The sequence below is a fragment of the Falco rusticolus genome, chromosome 4 (genome assembly GCF_015220075.1).
Source record: "Falco rusticolus isolate bFalRus1 chromosome 4, bFalRus1.pri, whole genome shotgun sequence".
NCBI lineage: Eukaryota > Metazoa > Chordata > Aves > Falconiformes > Falconidae > Falco > Falco rusticolus.
Genome location: NC_051190.1, coordinates 71,682,983 through 71,710,353, shown reverse-complemented (window position 1 = coordinate 71,710,353; position 27,371 = coordinate 71,682,983). Strand labels below are relative to the sequence as shown.

At 37.1% G+C, this 27,371-nt stretch overlaps 1 protein-coding gene across 1 annotated transcript in view; it reads left to right on the top strand.

Annotated features, from left to right (window-relative positions):
• MALRD1 (MAM and LDL receptor class A domain containing 1) overlaps positions 1 to 26,991 on the top strand; it is a 282,516-nt gene extending 255,525 nt beyond the window's left edge. The window contains exons 36-40 of the mRNA XM_037383834.1: positions 14,723 to 14,796; positions 14,885 to 14,975; positions 24,448 to 24,520; positions 26,107 to 26,163; positions 26,881 to 26,991. Coding sequence (XP_037239731.1) covers positions 14,723 to 14,796; positions 14,885 to 14,975; positions 24,448 to 24,520; positions 26,107 to 26,163; positions 26,881 to 26,991 — 406 coding nt within the window. The remainder of the gene's footprint in view (positions 1 to 14,722; positions 14,797 to 14,884; positions 14,976 to 24,447; positions 24,521 to 26,106; positions 26,164 to 26,880) is intronic.
• The last annotated feature ends 380 nt before the right edge of the window (positions 26,992 to 27,371 follow it).

The following is a 27,371-nucleotide window of genomic DNA, read 5'->3' as shown; positions in this document are numbered from 1 at the left end:
TGGAAAGAAACAGACTGAGATTCTAAAATTTTCAGTATGAAAAACAAGCATCAGATGTCCTAGGATGGCACGAACTGCCAACAAGCTAGCCTTGCATTAGCCTGCCACTATTTTCATGGCTCTGTGCCTATAGTTGGTGCCCACACCATATCTTCTTGAATTTGTAGTCCAAGTCCAGATGCAATATCAGTCCTGATGTTACATGATCACAATATATCCGATATGATCACAATATAACCAAAAAAGTTATACAGTACAAGCTTTGGAGAGGCGAAGAAGGTACTATAGACTACTGACCTCCAAAGTTAAGAGTACTTCCCAAGACAAGGAAAAGAACAAAAAAAATGGGCAGGAAATATTTAGATGAAAAAACTGGCAACTTTGTAAAGCAGTGGGTCATCAAGTACATAATGAAAAGGAGGATAAAACTTCGGGTTATTCTTGTTTTTACATTAACAGATTCAAAGGAATTGCTACGAGAAAAACCTAGTAAGAAGAACTAGAAAAAGAAATTAGAAAACATCAATATCTAATCTCTTTCAAAAGATAGAAAACTGTCATGTGCAAATAAGTTCTGTCTCCCTTTGCACATTACAGAGTTGGCTAACTCAGGTCATATTTGAGAACACATTTCAGAATATGTCATGCTTTGATATATTATGTTATGAATTTATTTACTATAAATGTAAAAAGGTAACTGATGTGCACTAATATGATAAATTTCTTACTCTAATTCTTTGAAAAGTATTGTGAAATTAAGATCTTTTGTCTTGATTTTCAGTTATTTGATGTGGAAAAATAAAGGCAAGGGCATTGTACTAGCTTTGTAACAGACTGTTTCAGAAGTAGTAAGAAAAATCTGCTAGGAACAATGCACCAAAAATTTACATTTTTTATTCCAAATAGAGGAAAAATCGCAATGTCCTTGCATTCAGAGAAGAAGTGGGTTAATGAAATCAGTCTTTCAGCTATATAAAAGCTGACTTCAGCTTATATAAAAGTTTTGGTCCTGTGCCTTTACAAAATGTAAATCTGTCCCTTATTAATATGGAATGTTTGTCATGGCTTCCTGCCACCTTATTCCAACTGTTGACATAATATCATCAGTAGAAAAGCAGAACACATCAGGGACTTTTTGACCTCACAGATTTTTGGATGCTACCTCTGTCTGTTAGGGCTGTTGACCAGCAATGCAGGTTAACTAGGTTTTTGTTCTGCCTGAGGTGGTACATGTTAAAGGAGCGTAAAGGCTGCTCTGAATTGTACAAGTACAGTGATTCATTGCACAGCAAAGTTAACATCAAGGGAATAGTTCCCTGTTCTTCATCTGTACTGCAAATTCCTTGGCTGCAACCAAGAAAAGACTTTATTGAATGTATGCTGGAAGCTGTTAGAAATTCTTGTGTCATTAGCTGTAGCTCACCATATATGTTTAACAATATGTGGCGCACTAAAGACCATGGGAAAGATTCTGCTTTATCAAAGCGTCAAGTATAACAGTTGAAATAAGCTCTTATATCAAATTTAGTCAAATAAGCCAGATTTAGAGCTATCTAGTTTCCTCAATAAAAGTTTCAAGAATTTATTTGGAGTTCAAATTTCTCTTCATGTCAACTAACATAGTAGTATTAAGTGCTGAGGTTTGAACACTGATGACACAAGAAATTATTTAGCTCGTCATAGTAACAATAGGGGTTTTTTCTGCTTTATATTAGGTGCAGGTATATATTTTATTAGGTATATATATCTATACCTCTGCTGTACGCCATGATAATAATCTTGTTGCAAAGGTAAGCACTGAAGACGGGAATTAAAGTTTTTGATTTGGGTTGGAGATGCAGGGGGAGTTTGTGATCATCCAATTAAATACTGTGCCTGAACATGCATGCATGAGTGTTTGAATTGAAATTGCATGGGAATCCTTAATTCCAGCCTCTCCTAAATTCTCAGGTCTTGGCTCTGTAACCATAACGACGCTAACAGAATGTGGAGCTGGGAGAAAGGTTGTGATGAAATTATTTTTATTGCATCTGAAGTGTCTTAGGTTCTCATAAATTGTTTAAAGGTCATTCCTCTGAAGATTTCATAAATTTAAGTTGTTAGCAAGAAACTAGAGAGTGAATTCCCTAAGCTTCTGTGAAATTCATTTCTACTATCAGATAGAGGACTGTGCAATTTATGCGGAGACAACATACCAGCACTATTCTTTTCAATGGACCACATTGGCATGTGTAGAACTTCTTGCAGAACTTAAACATTTTCTGAGGGGTGAGTGATTCAAATGGAGTGTAAACCACTGTCTCTGCATTGCATGGAGGGTAAGCAACAAAAAAGGAGTTTTGTGGCTTTTTTTTGTTTCTTTGTGTCTTTTAGACACACACTTAAAATACAAGTGAAAAGTTTTAAAGAATACATTTGTGTTGATATAATCTTAGCCTGTACTTGTGCACATAGCTTGTACAATACTGAGAAGCAGCAGCACTAGGTTTTATTGTACAGCATTGTCTCCCATGTAAGCAGATAAATTTATGACTGTTTGAGAATGACTAAGTGATTTATAATCTCCAACATACACTACAATCCACCTGGCAGGAGCAATGCCATGTGTTGGCAGGCTCTGGTTAAAGCAAACTGTTTCAGCAGATAAAAAGACTAGACCGATGCTGGAAAGGGGCAGCAGGAAAAGAAAGTATTTTTATTGATTTTTTTTATTTGTGCCAAATGTGTGGTTTAACTCTTCCATTGCTCAAGCTTTTTAAGAAACTGTTTAATTTCACCTAGACTTTGCAGATTCACCCATATGAAAGTTAGTCAGAGGGTAAACAGCAGTAAAAAGCAGAAACATGAGCTGATTTTGCAATAAATACCTATTATTTCTTACCTAACTAGATATAGTGCAGATAATAAACGAGTGAGTATGTAGTACTGTTACAGTCTGATTAAAAGCATTAAGAGCAAACATTAAAAACAAAACTACACACACACACACAAAAAAAACCAAACCAACAAACAAACCTGCAATCTAGCAAAAACAAAGCAAGAAAAGGAAGGTCTCTGTGGAAAAATCCAGCCACCGTAAATATATTCAGATGCTTTATTAGGTTTACTATTGATACATAACCCCATCTGTTCTATCAACAGAACTGTCATTTAAGCAAAAAGCATTCTCCTGTGAAATTAACACATCTATCTTAAAGCTAGATCTCTCTTCTATACTTTATTGCGTTATTTGCTAATTTGACCTAAATATAAAATCAGTGACATTTCTGAAAGCAGAAGTATTTTTCTACCAGTTGTCAGTGCAGCTGCACAGTCATGCTTTCTGTCAGGTCATTCTTAAATCTTTATTGAGTCCTCTAGAAGTTTCAGCTAGGGGCTGAGACACAAACATGTAAACAGTGGGTTTTAGAAATTTATGTTTGTCTCTTTCTCTTCTAGCTGTTTTTCAGTGTTCCTTCCCTTCTTGGAGTGTTCTTCAAGAGCAAATCAAGCATCAGCTCCAAGTGCATCTTCCATGAATAGCAAAAGGGAGGGAGGGAGGGAGGGAAAGTATAGAAGACAGAGAAACACAAGAGGGGCAAGGAAATAAAAGCATGTAATATTGCGGGGGGGTGGGGGGGGCGGGGGAGGAACTGGGAAATGAGATGAACTGGCAGACTGGCATAAAGGACTGGTTGTTTACGGTAAGCTGATCTAAGGTAAGGCATATCTCTTCAGTGAACTCTTTCGCTTCGCTTCAACAGTTCAGATACTACTGCATGGATACAGTCTTTGTGAGTAGGGCTCACTTCATACTGTACATGGTAATTGGTATTACTTCAATCTCCTAGGTTCCTTAGAGTAAGAAAAAATGGAGACAAGTCCTTTTTCTCGCTAGTGAAATGATCTCTGTGCTAAGTGTATCACCTGCACCAAACCTCCCTCAGTCAGCAAGGTGCCAGCCCTGTGCTCCCAGTATCCCATATTTTAATTCTAGCTCACAAAGTGACTAATTTTCACTGGTTTACCCAAGTTTAAAATGACAAGTGTTTTTTATGGGCAAGGTTATTTATACTGTTGGTCACTTTTTACAAAGCACAGCTCCAGACTCAAAAACAGTAGGTTGAAACCCAGGACTCAGTCATAATTGGAACTCTGATCTCCAGAGGTCAGTGATCAATGTACCTACTACATTGTTTCAAGCTGCTTCTTTTCCTTGTGTGAATGTCTCAAGTTGGCATCAGTTAGAATTAAACAATGTGCTTTCTGGTGGTTTTATCTTTAAATAAAGTCAGGTTGAAATGCTAGGTTTTTTCCTAGAAAAAAGTGTCATTTTAAAAATAACTTTTTTTTTTTTTCCTGGAAGAGATCTTTTACTTTGTTTAATGCTTAGCTAAGTGGATAGTCATTTCCCTGTTGAACCTAGCACTAAATCCTTTCTTCAGTGCCAGGAGTAGCTTCATGATTTGTTCCACTGAGGCTTTTAACCATTATTTCATGATACTGGAAAACCTGTTACCAAAACCCTGTTATTTAAGAAGGTGGGAAAAGGTAGCATAAAAAAGAGCATAATTGTTTGAAATGGTGAATTTCAGGTCTGACCGTCTGCTGTGAACATATACTTCTGCTTCATTGCTGTAGCTGAATGAATCTGTGCCATAAAATATAGTGTGTGCCACATACCAACCCTCAATGAATTCTGCTGGGGCTTATTTCATTGAAGAGTAAAGGCACAAAAGCAAATGACACAGCAAATAGTTTCCATATAGGTCTGCATTTCCACATGATAGGATAAAATACACTGGAAAAAATTCTGTCAGTGTACAAGACTATCACACCAGTCTGAAACAGAAAGAATTTTAGTGAAGTCATAAAAGATTTGTTTTTCAAATCAGTGTAATTCTCATCAGAGCAACTTTAAAATCTGGGTTTGTTCTCAGGTTTTTAGGGTAGAAGCTAGACAAGAAATCAGGCAGGCTCCAGACAGCGACGGAGTTTTATTTAAAATTTTAATTCAAATTGTTTGTGAAATATGAGCTTTTTCATGTGTCAGCTAATTTCAATGAATAAATGTTTGCTCTGAAATTTCCAATCATTCTATTAAAATGACTGAAGCTAGAGACAGTATTTACCCTTCCCCCCTTTAATAAATGGTTTGCCTGGACCAAACAGGATGTCATTTGCAAGCTGTCCATGATACAAAGCTTACCCTCATGCTCCTACTCTAACATCAGATGCTGCTTGTTTTCTGTTTAAACATTTAACAGCAAGCATTAAGGTGTTGTTCCTCTTTCCTAGCTGGTAACAGCTAAATGCATGTATCTACTCTGAACTAGTCATCGTGACGCTATTATAATCAATGGTAAAGGATGCAGATGAGGATTTGACTTTTTATTTCATATAGTGTAAACGTGTCTGCACTATCTCTAGATACTTCCCTTTTCAGGTGGTTAATGTTAGAAAAATTAAGTCCCACTCTAAACCTTTAAAAACTGGTCACCATGGTTTCATTGTGTATCTATATAAAAAGCAATTAGATGGACTGAGTCCTTCCTTCTAACACTTACCTTTTCTTACTCAATGCAGGCTGTAATTAGAATCTCTTGTGGCTATAAGAGCAATAACTAATCACAGTGTTTCATGCTGAGGACCTGGGAGAAAAGAAAACAGAAGATACCTGTAGAAAAGTATGATGCCAATATATGAATTTTCTTCCAAATTACTATTAGTTAGCACTTTGAGCTCTGTAGTCTCTAAAGAGTTTCAGTCTGTTTTAAGGAGTGCTCTCTAGTACATATCATTAAGTTCTTGGCTTCTAAGACTTGCTAAGGCAAGGACTCCCCCAGGTCAGTTAAGCACTATGTGACAAATAGCTTCCTTACCAGTTTCAGATGTATTTCCTTTCAGCTGATTGAACATTCCAGAGGATAGACAGCAACACACAATTTTTCTTCCATTTGCCATGTATCATTTTGTTTACCTTCAGCATATCTGCTCCCAATCATCTTCTGTATAAATTAAATCTGATCTTTGCAGTCTCTGCTTTATGATTTTAATCACTGTAATCTCTAATGTCTTCTATCTTACTCTTTATGCATAGTGCATGCTTTTATGATCCAAGCTTAGCAGTTACTTCCATTGAATAATCTATGAGGATGCAAAGATCTTTTCTCAGAGTACTTACATTTCCTTTAGAATCTGTGTATCCCTCATATTACTCTGCCTCATGGTGATTCTTTTGTGTTTACCAGTTATGAATTTTAGCAGTTTTCAGAATAGAAGTTATATCTGGGTCCTCAAATCCAGACCCTTGTCACACAATCTGATCAAATAATTCTATTCAGAATTTAGTTAGATTTCTTTTATGAGCAGTTATGGGGAATTCTTGGCTTCCATATTCCTCTCTACCTTGCTGTGTTATTGGGAGTTTCCAGCATTTGAGGATCTTTGGAGTATGTGGTACCAAGTACAGAGGATTCCAGCTGACTCTCCTGAAGCAACATGCAGTAAGAAATGCAGGAAGGATATGAGCCTTGCTTTTCTGTTTGGACACTTTCTAAAATTTCTTCATAAATTTAGTCATAGACAGTTTATACTCATTTGTGCTTGTGCCAGTATCCTTCATTAACCTAAAAAGTCCCTCAATACCTCTGTTGTTTATCCTCCAAAGTGTTTCTAAAGAAAAGCCATGTGCCTTTCAGGTTTTCTTCCAGACAAAAAACACTGAACTCTTTTGGAATCCTCTTGTAAGACAGGCTTTCTAATTTTGTGCTCACTGTAGTAGTCCTCTGCCTTCCATCTTCCTGAACAGGAATGATCAGAACTGCACACAGTGGGCCAGAGAACATCTGACTGTCTCCCAATGAGTTAATGTGCCCTTATCTACATGCTACAGCTTCTTGACATTGAAGGTTACCATCCGCTTTACCTGTCTGTTCCAAGAGAGGTTTCTCCTTGTCCCACATCTGTGAGCTTAACCACAAATGGAATAATGTGAGTCCTAATTACAGCTACAGTCAGCAGGCAACAGGTTACATTCATCATCGGTATGATACCTTCTGAGGCCATTCACGCAATATTCACTATTGAAATTTTGCATACTTTCAGCAATAAAGACTAATCAGAAAGTATGATTTTTTTTTTAATTTTGAGTTCATTGTTGATAATAGCTAGAGTGCAAACAGATGACTACATTGCTGAAGTAGAGGTTACTTTTTTTCCATAATGGAATGAAGAGTTGCTGTTTTCATCATACTTACAAGCTTCTAGTGAAGCTTATTTTGCATATCCCTAATTGCAAAGGCTAGCGAGCAGAGAAACTTCTACACTGATATAGCAGAGAGAGGTAAAGTCTTTTGTTTTCTGCAAGTAACTAAGTTGTGGGTTGTTTTTATTTTTCCCTCTGTATCCTCTGTCACCACTCCTGGAGTAGCCTGCACTTCAATAGATATGGCACAGCTCCTGAATAATGCCAGCATTCATGTGTAATGACCCCAGTGTGACGTATTATAAACTTAGCAAATATAAACATAGCAATGGCAAATCTGGGTTCACAGAGGCTCGGTGCATTATGGAAGATGCATAAGTACGTGCAGTCTCTAAAGGACACTATGAACAGTACATTCATACTCTCAGGAAGGTATAACTACAGTCACTCACATATTACTACCTTAATTTACATACTACTAATACCATGCACACTAAATAGTTAACTGACTGACTGTTGGTCATTCTGAATGTACATATGACATAACTGGTTAGGTTTTCTGCACGAAAAATGTTTCAGATAGAAATAAGAAAAGCAGATGTGCCTCACAGCCGAGAAAAGGTATACTTTGGACAAGAGGTATTGGTGACAATGACAGAGAGACCTCTAGCTCTTGCAAATAGGAATGGTTAGCTCTGTACTTCCCATTTGTTAACTGTTTTCTGACAGTGACTGAGTGAATTAGGTTACAGACACTTGCAGACAAAAAATAGAAATTAGTGCTGTTTATAGATTTATCACACACTAAGTGTACTTCACTCCCATCTGCTTATGAAATTTCTGTGGACAGAAGCAGCTTTGGTAACTGTTGATTGTCTAGCATCTAATTTTTTCTGTTTTCTCTCCATTATTTGTTGAGCAATTGCTTTTACATACCTGTGTTGTTTTAAATAAATAAGTAAAAATAAAAATTCCATGATTACCAAAAAAGGTGATTAACATTTCAGGACATTTTCTTAATGTTCAGTCTGCCTGTTAATGCAAATCCTTTTAGCATAAACAAAATTGGCACTTAAATTATTAATTCTGAAGAAGTGCAGAAGAGATGCCGAATGGATATGTAGTATTTAATGCTGTGAATGCTGCTAGGTTAACATCACATATGATTTAATGTTTTTTTAAAGCTTTTATCAGGTTCAGCATAAAACATAAGTGCTCTTGAGAAAAGTGAAACCAATACAGTATATTGACAAAAGCTAACAACTTTCAAATATGAAAATGCAGAACATTGTTTTATACTGAACAGCCTTAGTTATTACAAAAGATCAGTGATTACTGCTGTTGGGGGAAAAAAAGAAAAAAAATGGAAAGAAAAAAAAAGAAAACCCAACAGATTTCAGCATTGAATTTTTCACATGCATCAAAGCCTTTCTTGAAAATACAGCCTGTTGGAACTTTTTCTTTCCAAGTTAACAAGGAGCTTTGTTCATGATTGTTCTTGGAGATCATAGACTTGGTTCCCTACTGCAAAACTCTTCTCTTGTCATTGCCCCTACCCAACTAGAGTTACCCCTACTACTATTTGAGTGATATAGTTTATCTGTCTCAGAATGGAGAAAATGATTGTAAGGGTAAGGAACCAGATGCCAGGAGGAAAATAAGCAATCAAGTACACATCTGGTTGTTTTTACGGTGGTTTTTTGTTGGTTGGTTTTTTGGGTTGGTTTTTTTTTGCATATGCTACCTTTAATACAGCACAGGGTTTGATATTCTGAAATGCATGTCTGTGTAAATTAAACCTGCCCTGAATGAACATCAAAAACAGCAGACACCTTGTCTGTTTTTTATTTTTCATTCCGAGTGAGAGGAGCCATAACCGCAGGCACAGGGTGCAGCAATACAGGCACTGCTAGGTTCATTCCTTTGCATTACCGGTATCTATATTAGGAAATAATGAGTTGGAAATCCTAGAAGCAAATTTTGAGCGTTAACATTCTCCCTTCCAGGATGACATTCCCTTAAGAACTTGCTAATAGCAGAAGACATTTTGTCAGACAGGATAGATTAGGGTGTGCACTGGGATGGAAGTATTGAAGTGCTGTTTCATCTGCCTTTCTCTCTTGCCCCTCTTGTTTCAACTCTGAGGAGCTTCCTGCCTGAATGGATTGCAATGGCTATCTCTGTAGTTCAGATAAACTTAAGACTCATGTAAAATGTGGCGCTGCTAATTACTCAAGATGTAATTAGTCTAAGGAAATTAATTGTACATAAATAATGTGGAATTTCAACTTCATGGCTCAAGAGATAAATTCAGAGCCTTTTCAGAATTGTCTATCTTAAAAATAAAATAGGAGAAAAGGATTATTAAGGAAGCTCTTCAAAATTCCCATTACCCTGCTAATGAAGATTTAACACATTGGCCAGAAGACACAGTTGATCTGCACTCTGTAAGGTCTTTCCACCACATGAGCATTTGCGTATCCCCAGCTGCTCTCATCAGAGGGAAGGTTAATAGTGACTTTGAAGGAGCAACTTATGTGCCTCCCAACTGAGGTAAAGCGCTGTAAGTGCAGTCCGTGCACAGCAGTAGGTAGGTAGTCAAGAGTGTTCTCCTTCATTAACTGGGCTTCAAGTGAGCCATCTCTTAGGTGCGTACCACAGGCTGCTCTGACCTACCTGGAGTTGCGAGAGTAAAGTTCATTTCAGGACTGCATGTAGCAAGGACTGCACAGCAGAAAGGTGAAGTCTGACTGTATTTCCTATACAGCTGCCTGGTGTTTTTACTGTTATTGACTGATAAAGTTTTGCATTAACAGGCAAAGGACCAAGTCATAGATCATAGAATCATAGAATTCCATAGCGTTGGAATCACAGAACCCAATAGGGTTGGAAGGGACGTTAAAGACCACCTAGTTCCAACCCCTCTACCATGGGCAGCGACACCTTTCACTAGCCCAGGTTGCTCAAAGCCCCATCCAGCCTGGCCTTGAACACTTCCAGAGATGGGGCATCCACAGCTTCTCTGGGCAACCTGTTCCAGTGTCTCAGCACCCTCACAGTGAAGAATACCTTCCTAATATGCAATCTATATCTAAACTGTTTCAGTTTAAAGCCGTTGTCCTATCACTACATGCCCTTGTATGAAGTCCCTCTCCAGCTGTCTTGTAGGCCCCTTGAGAGTGTATTCTTGTGGTTGCAAAAGCACAGGAATATGTATTCTGTGCCCTCAGTACAAACAGCTAAGGAAACTGCCTCCATATCCTCAAAACCACAATAAACTAATACCATGTTTGGTTTGAAATGTGCCTTTCCTACCTTTCTTCCTGTTATTTTCTATTTTATTCCTTTCTGAAAAGAGGATCACTTCTGGGATTTTTTATCAACCACTTAGTCCTACATGCCTTGGACAGAGTGAAGTCTACGGGAAAATGTACTAGATGAGAATGACATCATTTCAAAACCCACCTCACACAGTTGCAAAGAACTGCACAGGCAGAAGGCTGCAAAGAATCAGACTCAGAGAAATGGGTACATGTATCTCATTCCTTAAGGACAATAGGATCTATGTTTTGTCGTATAAGTTTTGTTTAGCTTCCAAAATAGTTTGATTGGTTGGTTATGGCCTGTGATGGTTTTTTGATTTTGTTTAATACAAAAGGATATATAGTGGTATAACATTTTCTGACCTGTAAAATATTCTCAGTCTTGTTATCAAAACCTCTTAATGATCCTATAGAAGACCATGCCCAAAATTTTTGTTTTGAAAATACCGCTCAGCTTTCCAATGGAGTGAAATAACTGGAATACCTTGTTTAGATAATTATAATTTCTTTTAAATTCATGGCCCAGAACTGTCATCTTCTCTAATCTGAGTTATTGACAGACTGGTGCCATTAAAAATCTCATTCTATTCTTTCAAGCTAGAGAGTGATTTCTCCACCGCAGCTATCACAGTAATCAGCTAAAGTTTCTACAGAGGATAGATATAAAAGGATCAAAATCTTTTAAAACATCTATAAAACAAGATTGTTTTGGATACTGAAAAGAAGTTTCCATCTATTCTAGGCACATAAATTCTTAGCTTTGCTAAAAGCCAGAGGCAGTGCTTATATCAGCTGGGAGCAAAAGATATCAATGAACAATTTCCCCATGTTTTTCTTGCAGCCTCACTGAAAGTTGCAGGCTTTACAGCTAGCTGTAACTCTTCATTTCTCCTAGTTGTTTTTTTTTTTTTACTTGAGAAGATGACATTTTGTAAGTAATGAATGGCCAAGCCTTAGGAAGACCTGAATCAATCTCCAAATTATAACCCAGATTTTTCTGATAGTCTGGTATTTTACCTCTGTGGCAGGGATGATTGCTAAGATCCTCTGCCACAGATAAAAATTACCAAATAAATCAGTGTGTGAAGATATAAGTGGGAGTTCTTAACCAACCGATATACTCACTCTTCAAGATGTTTGTTGCACAGCACTCCTTTTCCATTGAGGTCTTTGCAGATTAGCTATGATGTGTTTACTAACTTCATCCTTTTTTGCCTTGCCCCCTCCCTGTCCCTATAAATAGTCCTCATGCTTTACAATATTTTTTTCCTCCTATTTGTTTCTGAATTTGTCCTAATCGCTCACCAAGTTTAAGCGATACTATCTTGGCTCCACCTTAATCCATTTTTTACTCTTTTTTTTTTTTTTTTTTTTTTTGCATAGCAGTATTATAAGGTCACAGTTTTGGCAGCAACTTAGATGGAATGGAAACAATGGAAAATCATTTAACTGGCCAAAATTACACATGTTGAGAGTCTGACACCAGATTCCTAAGTGGTGTGTGTCACATAACATAAAACAGTACTGCTGGGATTCCGAGATTTAGAGGGGAATAAATGGCCAGCCAAAGGTAGTTAATAGTTGATTATAAAACCAGTGTGTATGTATAAGAAGATAAGCTAGTTATCTATATGAGTAAAAGTGCTTAACTTTTGTATTCATAATTCAAACATAGTATGAATACGTGGAAATATTTCATTAATAAATGGAAAGACAGCGTATGAAGATATATTTAGTTATTGCTGAGTAGTAGGAGTTTCCCATGCTCTTACCAGTACACACTCCTGCTTTCTCTTTGCAGTCCTGAGGTAAGCCAAACTCCAGCAGCTCCAGAGCAGCAGATGGCACCTCTCTTACCATGTCTGAGTAGTGCTGGTGCACAGCTGCAAATCTGTTTTCTCATTCTTTCTTTTACAGTCAAGTAAGTTCTTCAGTGACAAGAAAGAGGGCAATTTTGGTTAAAAGCATATCTAGCTCAACAGAAAATCTGGCAAATGGAGAGAAAGGTAATTATATAATGGAGAGCAATCAGAAAATTATTTTGATGGGTGATTACCATCAGATTGCAGTGTTTCTACATGGATCCACAGGGCTCAATATGAACTCAACAGCAATTTGACATTTGTATAAAATCATCAGTCTGCATAAAAGAACAGTTTATGAATTACTTGATTTTTTGTAGTATGCTGAAGAAGGAGGAGAACAGAAGGGACCAGGTATTTTCAGTCACTGAATACAACAGGTCTCCAGCTTAGCCAGAGCTGTCAGATGAAATCATGCCACTTTTTCCTTAAAACGAGCATGTCAGAATATACTGCTGGCTCCAGTCTTTAAACCTAGGACTCATTAATATTCCAATTAGTAACCTTGAACAAGGTAAGCCTTTAACCAAAGAAAACTCAGGTCTGTGGGCTAAAATGGGTTAAATCAGTCTCGTTCTGCTCACTGTGTTCAAGTACAGCTGGTACTTCCCTCATGGCAGGTTCTCTGCCCACTACTTTTCAATGGTCTACTGAGTTGCAACAAATCCCTCATCAGCCTCTTTCAGACTTTAGTGAAGTCACTTGCCTCCTGTCATGTCTGAGACTGGGATATAGATCTGCTTTCCAACATGCCCTGATCCTTTCAGAATTCTAAATTTCACTGAGGTTGCAGACAGATGCTTGCTGGTCCTATCATCCTACCCTTCCTCTCCCTACATCCATCACGCTCAGTCATCTTCTGGGAAAATAGTATACTCCTCTCCCTCCAAAGTGCCTCAGTTAACTCAGTGTGCAACTGCTAGGATAAGGCACATATGCAATGCCATCTGCTAACCCATGACAAACACCAGTTCTCACTTAGATGTTGAAATAAAATAGCCTTAATATAAAGATTTAATTGTGTATATGTGAGATTTTGTATTATACATTTAAGGACAGGAGAAGAAACTACAATTACAACACAGAAATTATTTTCTGAAAATTGGTGTCTATGAAAAAGATGTGTTGTTGGTATTGCGGTGAGAAAGCAACTCAATATACACCTTGATGTCCACCCCACATTAATAGTTTGTGAAACTGTCAAGAGAAATCATGAGAAATGAAACTAACTTCTTATTCATTTGACATTAATAGGACTGAAATGGTTTTACTACCATCACTTCTTTCTGATGCTCCTTTCAAAAAAAAAAAAAAAATGGAAAATTTGTGAAGCTTTATAATTCATAAACCACGAGCCATGCAGACAACTGAAAAGTTGGTAAAGTCATTCCAGTGTGACACTCAGCGTGTTCAGCTCATCAAATGGGTTGCTTGAAATTCAGATGTCAATACGTAGCTATCCCTCTAACAACCCTTTACACTAGTCATCATTTAGGATTTGTAAATCCAGGTGCCTACAGCCATTTTGAGAATCCCTGGCATACCCAGAAGGGCTCCCTGGGGTGCTCCAAACAGCACCCATCTCAGCAGAGGGAGCCAACCCACACCTGGATGTCCAGGGTCCCTTCATTCCAATGGAGAAGGCCACAATAAAAGCAAGTAGCCGAGAGCTATATCCAGATAAATTGAAGTGGGAAATGATGCACACTTTTTTTTTGTGACTCATTAACTGTTAAGCAACAAGTGTAAAGTAAAATATCAAAGTTTGTCTCAGATTGTTTGTATTTTGGTTACTTCAAATCAAGACTGGATTTGAACCAAACAGCAAATTTAGCATAATGCGATATGGCTGCAGTTGTTAGCTCAGATGTAGTGCTTTGGTTATCAAGAGCCATTTGTTGAAGGCATATAATTTTTACAAGAAAATAGAAAAACAAGAGAGACGCAGATTAGGTGGAGGAGAAAAACATATTTCACATCTCTAATTGTGTATCTTTTTCTGTATTGGGGTCCCAAATCCTCAGCTCAGAAATGTATTGAACCCTCACATGGAAGATAACAGTGAAATTAGTAATATTTATTTTACTGTTGGAAAACAATATGATGGCAACATTGACAAGGCAGCCAATTCTAATCTTTGAATTTTGTTCTGTTTTATTTTTCTCTCTCTTAGGTTTGTTCTGTGTATTTCTCACATTTCATTCTATTAAATTTGATGCTGCTCTTTGTGATCCCTGAGTGAGCTTTAGTCACTGGCAGAAGTGCTCAAAAGGATTTGCATTTCTCGTGTGCTTGTCACTGTTTATGATCCTCGCTTCTTCATTTTTCAAAAATTGTTATTTTATTCACAGATGTGGAAAAGAATGGAAAGGAAACCGTTGCCACATAAGTGCTAAGCCTCCAACATCAAGTCTCCTTCAAAATGGTGGGTCTGTAAATAGAAAGAAATATTTTTCGATTCATTATTTGAGTGTTTCCTTTTACTTATTTCTGTCTTTGCTCTGATTTTGCAGATATTTGGATTGGGTTGGGTATCAGTTTCTTGTTGATTAAAATTACAGCTGTTGCCTTGTATTTCCTTTCAAAGAAGAAAGTGTCAGAAACGTAAGTAAAACTTTTATTTTGTGTAAAGCAGACACAAATGTGGTACAAAGCAGTGGCTAACTGCCCAGTCTCATTGGTTTCAACTTTTAAATCTCCCCACAGTCCGTTTGCCTTCATATGCAACACTAAGCACAAAACCTAGCTTTGCAACAAAAGCTGGCCTTAGTGGACCCCAGTGTGCAAAAAATGGGGTTTGGCTTGACAGCTCAGAATGTTTTGATTGTGATGTTGTATGATTATTCTTAAATTATAAAGTTCATCATTTATCCATCTTAACAGCAGTAGCCCTGATTTTTGAACATGATGATTAAATGCAAAAAATAGGTAGTATTTATGGTTTCTCAAAACCTCCGATGCAAAATTGGTTTCTTAAAGGAAGATTCACAGCTCTTCCTGAAGCTACTGAGTGCCACATGCACCAGGTGGGACATTTTTGCCCTAAATATTTCAATATTTACACACGGCTGAGAACTTGCCCTGTGATAACTGAGTGAAATAAAAGTGGGGTTTTTCTGCTTTAAATTATTAGGGGTTTCATAAAAAGCTTTAATACATTAGAAAAAAATCAAATGGTAAGACTGCAGAATTATGTGACCTTTTTTTACAAACCATAATGTTTGCCCTCTCTCCTTTAGTTACTACAGACACATTCACAATCTGACTTTCTGTTTTAATGCTGTATTAGTCGTCTTACTCAGTGACTCTTAAGATGTGTCTCACCAATGTCACCTTATCTATTCCTTCCACCCATTTTCCCTACCTCTTTGTCTCACACCCATTATCCAATACTGCTGTCTTGCACTAGGATCACCCCAGTATGGAACTCTTGGCTTGTGGTTCAAGGACCTGTCTTACTTGTGGTGAATGAGTGCTGTAGCTGATGATTTATTTTTCTTTTAATATATATTTCTTCCATCCAGTACGATGCTTGCTATTAGTACTGTGCAAATAGCAACTAAATTATCTTCTGACATCATACTGCATATAGTGCATCTTCAGTAAAGGAAAAAGAAAATCAGCAAAATTGGTGGTGGTTTATTTCAAAATTTATTTCAAGTGCCTTGAATAACGGTACTAGTAGTACTAGAGATATCTTCATCCAGTAATTTGACTTCAGAAGTTAAGATGTGCCTTAGATTGACAGTTAATTATTTCACATATATATTTCCTAACCCTTTCTGTCATCCCTCTGATAATCTTTGCTTTCTCTCTCCTCCCTCATTTAAGATTACCAAAAATTTTTTTGGCTTTCTTATTTTCCTCTAACACTTGTATTTATTTTCTGTCCATCTCTTGACTTACTCTGCTAGATCACTCTCTGTCAGCAAATACCTATCACTGTCCCTTCCTCTCTTTCAGCAATTCCTGTTGTGCATTGCCTTGTCCATTTTCATGTTGTTAATTTCCCTCACCCCCATTTTCTTCTCTAGAATTAATCTTCAAAACTGCCTATTTTCCTTTAAACTTGTGCTCTTCTATAGACCTTTCTTTCTTTGGGAATGTTGTTATCTCCCAAACTATCTACTAAACTGTGCAGGCTCCTATCCTGACATTATTCCTGCTGACACATCTCTTAACACTGCATGCTACCCCTGACAGGTAGAATTGTCTATGGACACAGAAGCAAAATGTTGAAGCAGGAACATTTAGTGGTTGAGCTACTGTTAATTGAGTGCATAGCTTCACCTACTTCATGTCTCCTTATTCTTCTGTAAAATGGGAATAACAGCATTTCCTTATCTTACTTCATAGGGGCTTTAAGACTTTAATTCACATTTATACAACCTAATAAAGTACACATATGGAAAGACACCTCAGAAGTGCAAGATTAGTTGTACTGTAAGAGCTGATTGAATTTTCTTTATTAAGATTTTTGAAAAAAAAAGTCTAATATTTTTTTCTCAAAACATGCTTGGTGCTGTTTTAATCAACAAATTATTGGTTTTTCTTATGCTATTTCTCCTGTGCGCTAAACAGTCCCTTTTACCTTTTTTTTGGTATAAATGTCTTCTTAAGGGTTTGTGCACTGCCGTCCACTTCTATTCTACCCCCGTACCTGTATTCAAGGAATGCTTTTTCCTTTCTTGTAATTATACATGTTAAAAAGAATAGTCTTTTTTGTACATGAAAAGATGCCCTGTTGCAATATGTCGCCAAACATTTAAGTGTCCTATTAAGTATGTAATAAAACAGAGATGCATGAGGATCTTCTTGCTATGGCACTAAGAAAATATTACAGCCCTGACATGAAAAGAATCAGAGCTGTAAACCAGAGAGTTAGGTAGTTTAAACAGCAAAGCTCATTCTGGTCTTGATTGTTTTCACTGGAGTTGCCAAAAACGGTAAATTATGATGATGGAAATTTTTGTGGTTCCAAGTTGTGTCTGTTAGGATGGCTAACATTGTCAAATCATTTTGCCCATGGTACAGAATTTTTTTTTTTTACTTTCATTGTTTTTAACCACATGTAAGTTAAAGTGTATTTTATAGGCATCTTACCAAGAAATAATCTAGCTAATAAATGACAATTTGAAACTGTGAAAAAAATGAAATTTGAAACTTTGAATCTGAGAAGGTAAAACTCATCCAGGCAGTTTGTCTCTTCCCTCTTCAACTACTTAGTGTCTAGCATGATCTAACTAAAATCACAGCAGGAAACAGTAATAAATTAAGGCAAGTTACTCCTTAACTGCTTAATCAGCAATCAGAAGTGAGTAGTCAAAATGCAGCCAATGTTATCATGCTGAAATTTGAATCTTTAAGATAAGGCTTTAGAATAAGAAGTGACTTGTGTTTGCATAAGTCTGTAAAATGTACAATGTGACAGCACCACACAGAGGCATGAGGTTTTACTCCTTTTTTTTTTTTTTTAAGGGGATTTGATGAACTACAGAAATTTAACCGTGCACATGAATGATACTTTCCCACAATTCATTTTCACTTCAAAGGCTTTTTGCCTTTGCAAAGGGCTGTCCACTTTTATCCTTCCTAGGTCGTGTTGTTTTCTTAAAGTCATTAGGCACTGGAGGCACTCTAGGAGTGCATGCTTGGCCATTCTTTCGCAGGGAAGCTTTCACACACTTGAGTCCATATTTACTGCCTCTTGTTAAATCATTCTGCTAGCTATTTTTTATAATTTCTATTAGTGTTTTCTTTCTCCTTACAGGTAGAGAACCACACATGCAGGCATTGGCAGATGGTATACTCCAGAGGCACATTAACAGTTATAGGTGCTAGCTTCCAGGACATTTTAAAATGGAATCCTTCTGTGCCTCAATGGTAATAGCACAGGGATGTGCACAAGAGCTGGAGAAGCTTCAGAGCCCAATAAAACAATTTTTTTCCCCAGAAAACCAGGTAGCAGGCAGTAGTGCTATGCTGATGACCCCTTAGATAATTTCTAAGAGGTCACTGACAGCGGTGAGAATCTGAGTTACGTTTGTCCCTCTTTTTCATCACTGGCAAGATTGATAGTGCCTTAACGCCTCCTTTCAGCTCAGAAAGAATGTCCTGCTTCCCCTTTACTCTCTCCTTCTTCTCCTTCCTTTGCAAGAATTTAATCTCTGACCTGCAGGCTTTGAACTGCTCAGTGCCTGAGCAGGAGTCACTGGCAGTCATGTTTGCTTCCTAATGGACAGGAGCAGCCCGCCACATGGCTTGGCAGCAGTGTACTTCATTATCACGATGGCATTCAGATACACAAGTTACTTCCCAGCTCCCAGTTGGGGATATGTGAAACTTTTGTATAGAAATCCCAAATCAGAGGAAGCTTGTAAGTTTCTCACCTTCATGTTCATACTCCAGAGATACCGTTTTCTAGTCCAGAAGGAAAGGCTGCCAGTTACTCCACTCCTTCAGTGTCATCTGTCCTTATTGACCAAATAGAAGCAAAGCTTCATTTTAGCTTCCATTTTGTTGTAGCTGCCTTCTCATGCTTCAGTTTACTTTAAAAAGTCAGAATGTGAAAAGTGAGTGGCTTTCTGCCCAGCTAAGCTATGCTTCTTTATTATTGCTTCCAAAGCAATGCCCTTGGATCCTTTCAGTTTGTTTCTTTCCTATTCTTGATCTGTGCCATCAGCTGCAATGCTAATGTACCACAGCTGTTATCAGTCCTGTCAGTCAAAATGAACACAGAATATTAAATTTTCCAAAGTATATCAATAATGTATCTTACCACACAGGCCACAGTGTGAAAAACTGAGGTGCTCTGCGAAAATATCTTAAAGTGATAGAAAATCATGGGAAAACAGGACCCACAGAGGCCATTTTTCATCCTGCCACAGGACAGACTCAGTTGCATCACTGCTGGGTTTGCACTGAAAGACCTCTAGCAACACGAATTTGATGGCATCCTCAGGCAATCTTGGTACCCTAGGTGGAAAGAAAGTTCGCTGTTAGAGATTTTTTTGCTAACTGCTGATATGTCTGTAATGAACAATGTAAGTTCATTCCTATTCACCATGGACAAGAACAGATCTTTCCCTTCCTCCTTGCAAAAAGCTTTTTCTGTACTTGAAGGCAGTTGTCATGCCTCCTTACAGGCTGCTCTCTGTAGGCTGAACAAGTTCAGTGCTTTCAGCCTTTCTCCATGGTTAAGGTTTCCTTACAATTATGATGATTCCCAGTTGCTGTTGCCAGGACTTTCTCCAATTAGACCATACCCTTCTGGAGGTCTGGTTTGGGGGAACACATAGCATATTCCAGGGGAGGCTCTCCAAGTGGATCTGAAGGACTGCCAGAGGTCATTGCTGACTATGCCTCTGTTGCTATAACCCAAAGTGACAAACAGAATGACAATAGAACAACATTTATTGAACAATTCTCAGCTTGTGAACTGGAATGGAGACAAAGACTGTTCTTGTTGAATGAGAGAAAAAAGTTAAGTTTTATGAGAAAAAGAAAAACAAAACTAGGAAGCAGCAGCCATAACTGTTGTTTGAGGGTTGTTTTATTAGTCTGATGCTGCTATCCTAATTCATTCCTTCTTCCGTAGAACATTTTTTTTCTGAAGGATGAAACCTAGTGCTATAGTCAGAATTCAGTTTTTCTGAAATGCACATCTCACAGCCACCAGATAGGAAAGGCTGCAAAGAAACAAGAGCTGACATGCTGAATCAGAGCAAAACTCTCGGCCTATAGCCTGCAAGATCAGTGGTTTTTTTCAAAAAATAAAATAATCAGATTTCCTAAAGTGACTCAAAAGGTACAAAGTGCAGACCTTGGAAGCTCAAGCAGCATATTAACAACCTAATCAAGCATCCAAGTTAACTTGTAGATGATTCTAAATACAGCTTTTGGAAAGTCTGCCCTCCTAGCATCACACCTCCCGTTTCTTCTGTGGGATGTGCAAAAATTATCCTACTTCTGGAAACCTAAATTTGGTTTAAAAAGGTTTTATAAATTCTTTGGAAATTGAGATCTTGAGTTATAGTTTCTGTTTAGAACAGAAGCTGTAGAACATCTATAAAGAATTCTTCTAAGGGATTATTAGTATCTTAACTGTAATTCAACCTTTGGCCCACTAGGATCTTGTCATTGTTTCTATGGACCTGATGATAAACATCCTTCTAGGATTTCCTACAAATTTGTGCACTGTCTAAAATAAATATTTGGTTTTTTTCATTGAAAGATACAAAATTCTGAGCTGTTGCTGCCAAATGAATGAAATCTTGATACTTCAATTTTCTGTTAAAAATCATGATGTTACTTAGCAGACTCTTTATACACTGGCGGGTAATTTGTGGAGCGTACAACTTTCTCCCATCTCTGTGAAGCTGTAGTGGAGAAACCCATGACAAGGCAGTAGTTTTTGCTACTGAAGAATGCAGATGAGCTTAGCAAAGCTATGACCCATGTGACCTCATTCCAAGATGAATAATCCTCTCCTTTCCTATTGTGGTATTTCTGGTTATGTTAGAAAACCCAGTTCTCTCTGAGTTTTCTTACCAACATGTTCAGTCTTTTTTTTTTTTTTTTTTTTCTAAACCAACCTAAGCCTGGCATTTTTAACCCTAATTATTCCTTGTTTGGTACAGTCTTCTGAACTCGGCATTTATGGCTTTTTTTCATAAATGAGTTTTAAAACCATTTCACATTAATTTCTTATTTTGAACCATAATTTTTGTGAGTGATAAGTTATCTTTACCTTTACCGTACAGGGGTAACACATACATAACTTCCTCCCCACCATGAGACCTTGTGATGGCCATGTTTTTTACTGTAGCAATAAGCTATCGTTTTCTATCAGGACAAGGTTTCACTTATCTCACAGCAAGCACTGCAAGAATGAACTTAACTCAAGCCACTGCAATACGTTATAGTTAAACTACCCAATCAAGCAGTTTAAAATCGGATATAAAGTGATGGCCAGATGGCAACAATCGCCCCACTGAATAATACTGCACTTTCCTGCTTTCCACACCTGTATCTGTTCTGGTGACAGAGTACTGGAGTGGGCATACCATTGCTTTCCTCTAATAAGGAAAGCTTCGTATTTCTAATTAACTAAAGATCTAATGTGTTGTGTTTACTTCTAGGGATGTATGCACAACATGTAAAGTAACGGGAATGTGTCATCTCAGTTCCCAAGCACAGGCTTCTTCAGGCAGTTACCACCTTATCCAACTGGTAGATTATAGCACGTGTGGAAAGATGTGATTGAATTTTCACTCATGTATTCTTTGAGGTCTTCTAAGTCATTCAAAAATACTTCAGTAATTTGTAAGGATAATTATTGGTATCCTTTAGGAAGAATTGTTTGCTACATTCACAAAGAGTGTGTAACCATACATTTGTTTGTATAAATGCATTCATAGATATGTATCTATGTGCATATACGTGTAACATATATGTTACATGTAAGGTAGTATATTCAAGGTGGCTTCCAAAGCCCTGCTTTGGAAAAAGGATCCTAAGAACAGAAGAAAAATTAAGAAAGCTCATTCTCCACTTCACCTAAATCTGGGGTACATAAATTCAACCAGTACCCATATTTTGGGCCATAAAATTGCAATAGTCCCTAAGATTAGGTGCCCAACTTCATGTGCTCTTTCATGATTCAGACCTAAAGTGGAGGAACACCTGAAATCTACTGGACAACCCAAACAAGACTCAATTTTCATGCTTGAGAAAACCTTACACACATAGACAGGACCAATTTCAGCACCAAACACAGCAACCACAGACACAGCAATGGACTCAGCCAGCACTCTTTTTAGTGCCCACAGTTTGACACAGTATCCTGCTGGTAAGGTATCCTGCTGGCAGAGTAGGCTGGAGATCTGTGTTCTGCGTCCTTCCTGCCCTCACAACAGACCTAGGTGTTCTTGCATGTTCTTGCCCAAATAAGCAATATATGTCTTGCACAAATTGCTTAAGTTCAATGGGGAGTGAGGGATGAAAAAGAATCAGTCCCTATCCTTACAATTTCCCATTGGCACAGTAAAGGCAATTTCCACTGTGAACTGTATGACGTGTTGCCCTTTAGAAGTGTCTCCACTGACTGTAAGCAGAACTGATGTGTTTAATTCTGTGTCATGCTGTTAGGCCATACAGTTGGGTTGTGATGTCTAAATGAGACACCAAAATTAAGGCATGCAAATCTGGCCCTTTGGGCACTAGTTTAGAAGCAGAGCCATGCTCCTTGAAAACTTCTTATCTGAGTTTGCTTGTTGCCTCAGGTTTTGTGAGCTATGGTGTGATTTTAGAGGAAAAAATTGCTTCTGTGTACATCTTGTGGACTTTATTCAGGAGGATTAGTATGCAAATACACACTTAGGAGCATATAAATAACCTAATATATTATAGCTTCACTAAACTAACTAAAAGCATGGAATATCATGATTTAGTACAGTTAAGATTAAGATCAAATGAACAAATCAACAGCTTCAAATACTCAGCTTTCCACATCATTGTGTCAGGTAATCAAACTGAATTATGAGAGTGGCATTAGAAGGAGTTAGTTTCTGGCAGTCTTGCTGTGAAAGGTTTTAAGGAGACATGTCGGGTTTAGTCTAAAACCCAAACTTATGCTCTTGCTCTTATTTAACTCATAAGGTGATATATTTCCGTAGCCTACCTGTGCCTTCCTCCTAAGCATCCATTCTTGGGTTAGTTCTTTGCAGAACAAATCACGTGGTGAGTCACCCCTGTGGCTTTCCCTGAGGAACAACAGCTTCCCTACCCAGCATCTCCACTGGCTGTGTTTCTGTGACTGCTCTTGTCCCCTCAGACCTTCCTGCCACAGTAACACAGAGCCTGTCTTATCATTCCTAGGGAGACACTGCTTAAACCCGCTGTAGGAGCAGCTTTGGGATAGAAACACTTTTTAATACAAGAAAATCCATCTCTTAATCATTGGGTATTAGCTTTAGGGAACTTTTTATTTTAGACTCATGTACAAACATAGCTTTCTATGTACACAAAGGCATGTATATGCTTTTATTCATGAAAGCATCAGCAAAAAACCAAAAACAACTAAATGCATCTCTTCAAAAGCAAAGATTAAAAAAAAAGGAAGTGTGCTTCTGCTTCACGCCTCAGTAATTTTAACTAATGCAGCTGTTGTTTTTTATATAACATTGGAACAGTTTTGATTATTTCAAGCATTGTAGACTATTAGCAACCAGACATCTATATGGAAAAACAGATTAGATGTAGATAGAAAGTTCCACCCCCAAACATCCTTTGTGTTCACAGAATTAATGAAATTAGCTGCATAGGTCATAAGCATGTCCAAAAAAAAAGAATATTTGAAGGCCTCTGTGAGGAAAACATATCCTTAAATTTCTACCTAAGATAATGGACAAATGACCCATACTTAGTAAAATTTATCCTATGCTTCTGGTATAAATTGCTTAAGGCATTGTGTTCATTCAGGAAACCTTTGCATTCCAATAACTCCAGTGATTCTTTAAATATTTCTGGCTGTGTAGCAAAACATACGGGGAGCTTCTATAGCTTTAAAATGAATTCTGATGATTCTGACCTCAAATGCAAGTTCTTTCTTAATTCATTGGGAAAAAAGAGTTCTTGTAAAAATGAAATACCTAACACATTCTTGATCTTGGAGCTTAAGACCATGTTAATTACTGAATTGCTAATGGGATAGTAGCAAAACACAGAAAGAACATGATCTCATCACATGCTAACAAATTATAGTAATGCAACATTTAAGCTAATAACATGCTTTATGTAATGTATAGCATTGTATCTGCGTTTTATGAATACCAAATAACTCTGTGCATATCCATAAGCATATATTTTTCAGCAGCAATGAATGAAAATGTGCTGTTTTAACTTACATACAATGTACACAGAACATTGTTTTAATTTCATTCGAGTAGAGCTCAGTCAGAAATATATCTACCCAGGTATGTTTTTTGACTCAAGTCTTTTCAACCTGAAGTGGTTTGGTTCTTTGACACCCTGTGTAATATTGTGGGTGGTTTTGTTGTTTGCTTGACTTTTCAAGAAAACTGGAGGAAACCAATGCTTCATTTGCCAATCCATTGTACGAAGGCCTTAGTTCATCTGGGAAAGTAAAGGTAAGTAGCAATAGCTGCTTGTATACACCCAGAAAAATGTGAGACTGTAGTCCTCAAATAAGTCTTCCATTAAAACAGTTTATTCCATCACTGAATGCTATTTAATAAAAGCATTTTTATTAAATAATTGCTGCAGCACTCAGACCAGTTCCAGTACATTTTCAAAACATACACAGTTTTGAAATCAGCTGGTTTGAGAACATCTTGATGTTTATAACTAATACTGACTGTAGGCTACTGAATCTGAGAAAAAAGAGGTTTGGATGAAATATTTAGCCAGACATACAGAAGAAAAAGCTCACTGGGACTTGTCCCCTTTGGCTTCTGGAAAGAAAAAAAATACAAAGCAAATACCCAACAACAAAAAACCACCACCAACAACAAAAACACATGCATGATTCAGCACCTAAGTTGCCTTTGCACACTCGCTTAACTTTAACAAAATAGTTTATAATACTTCCCAATACCTTAAATGTGCATTATTACTCCCATTGCTGTAAAGTTCACCTTGACACTAAACAAACACTTGGTCACCATTTGTTGATCATAACTAAGAGACTGGTAGAGTAACAAATAAATTTGTGAATAAAATACATATCTAAAAGTTAACATATTGCAGCAAGGGACTTCAAAGCAAGATTTAATTACCAAATAACAGTGGTAACTAAAATCTATGTTTTACATTTAACAAGAGAGATATAATTGACTTAAAATGCAGCTGTCTCTGCTATGTGATTTATCACTGAAAATAATACAGAAAGAGCATCTTGGAGTTAAAAGAAGGGAAAAAAAAATTAAAACTGCATTACTACCCTCATTTTGATACTACCCTTATTAGCACTGAAAGAACTAGGCTTGTTTGGAAATAGAAAATAAAACTTCCTTGTCCTTTCCACAGTCAGTAATATAAGATTCCACTGCAGCTTTGAATAGGATTAACTATGACATGCCATTTACTTTCTATAAAAGGTTCCTTACACCTGATTTTAGAGACATTAGATCAAATTAATTCACTTACAGGTTGGGGTTTGTGAGAGCTCCAAGTTGGAAACATTCCCATCACAATCATGTCCAATTTATCAGGACATTTTTGTTTTAGTTGAAATAGATTCCTGACAGGCTTTATTTAATAGCAAGTTGAAAAACAGAAGCACAGTGTCAGGAGAGACATTTTCATAGAAGGCAGCCCCAGGCACTGTGATTGAAGTCCAGGGCTGTACCAGAATTTTTTCTCTTTTGTTCAAGATTGGGAAAATACGTGTTTCCACTAATTCTGCCTTTAAAAGGGAAACCAAGAGTTATGAGTTTTCTCTGAGTCTGATGAGCCTTAAATCTGAATGGTGCATCACCAACCAGAAGATATGGTGAAACACAAGCAACAGCTCTTGCCTCCAGCTGAATAATCACAAGCACTTGTGGGCATCTTTCTCAACATGCAGGCTTATCATTGCCACACACTCAACTGTAATATTGCCTCGTAGTTTTGAATCCATAGAATTTGTTACTCTGTCACATGGAAGGATATTTTCAGAATATTATTTGCAGCTCACTAAAAATATTCTGAAGCATTTTTTTCCTTTTTATAGTCTCCTGGGTATGCCACCTCACCCGCTGTTCAAATCAGTGTTTCTCCGTGGCATGAGGTATGTAATAACACATTTTTCTTCTGAAGTAAGATATGTGATTAAATAAAATTAATTTGCAGAGGAAAGGGAAAAAAGTCACTTAAAGTCAGTGGCATATGGCAACTCATACTGTTAGCACCTCTGGAAATCTAAGAAAGATGGCGAGTGTTGGACTGGCTGACAAAGACCTCATAATAGCGATTTCATTAATGTTGGTTACTGTAGCTACTTGTTACAGCATACAGTAATTCAACACTTTACAGTAAGGCAGATTCTGAAGAAAATGTTTAGAACTACAGAAGTCCTTACCTGAAGAGTTCATATTAGTTCTTTCTTCATTTAAGAAAATTAGAACCAGTCATTTGAATTACAATACCATGTACCAAAATTAGTGACCCACTGCAATTGCACTATTGTACAGAGACTCTCACAAAATAACACTACATGTGTATTAGAGCAAGAGCTCTGGAGACAAGTAAAAAAAGGTAGGAACAGATACAGAAGAAGATTAAATTACTTGATCAGGTGTATATGGCAAATATTGGTTCCAGTATAGCTATGCTAATTTTTATCAGCTGAAAATATGGTCTAAAAATTTTAGAGATTGTATAGTTTTCTTTGAACTTAACATCATACATTATTTCTGTAATGAATCTACAGCCATTCTTATGTCCATACTAACAAATTAATTGAATGACTTGGCTTTTAAATTTAATTCTATGTTTTTTCTTGTAGTATCCTTTTAATGAATATGTGAATGCTACTTCTTTTCCAAATCCTCTTTATGGTGAATCATCAGAAGACACGGAGAAATTATGCAGTTCCTTGAAAACAGACATAAAATAGGATCAATATTGCTCGTAACTCCTTGCCTGAAGATTTATTCTAGAATCTGAAAATATGTCATGGTACTGTAGTGTTTGCAATATGAATGAATAAACTCTTCACAGAGTAACTCTGTTGTTAAAATAACTATGTCCAGAAAATAACTTTATATTGAAAATGGAATCCATACATAAGTAAAACATATATAATCTTCTATAACTTCTGTTGATGCAGAAAGAGATTGGTAACTGTAACTATGAATTCATTTCACATTTTACAGTTCAAATCCCAGTATGTTAATAAAATGTTTAATCAAATTCAGTTTCTTGAAGTTTGAGAATCATAATTTTATGTCTGTTATTTCAGAAATGATGACTCAAATATTTCTGTAATTTTGTATT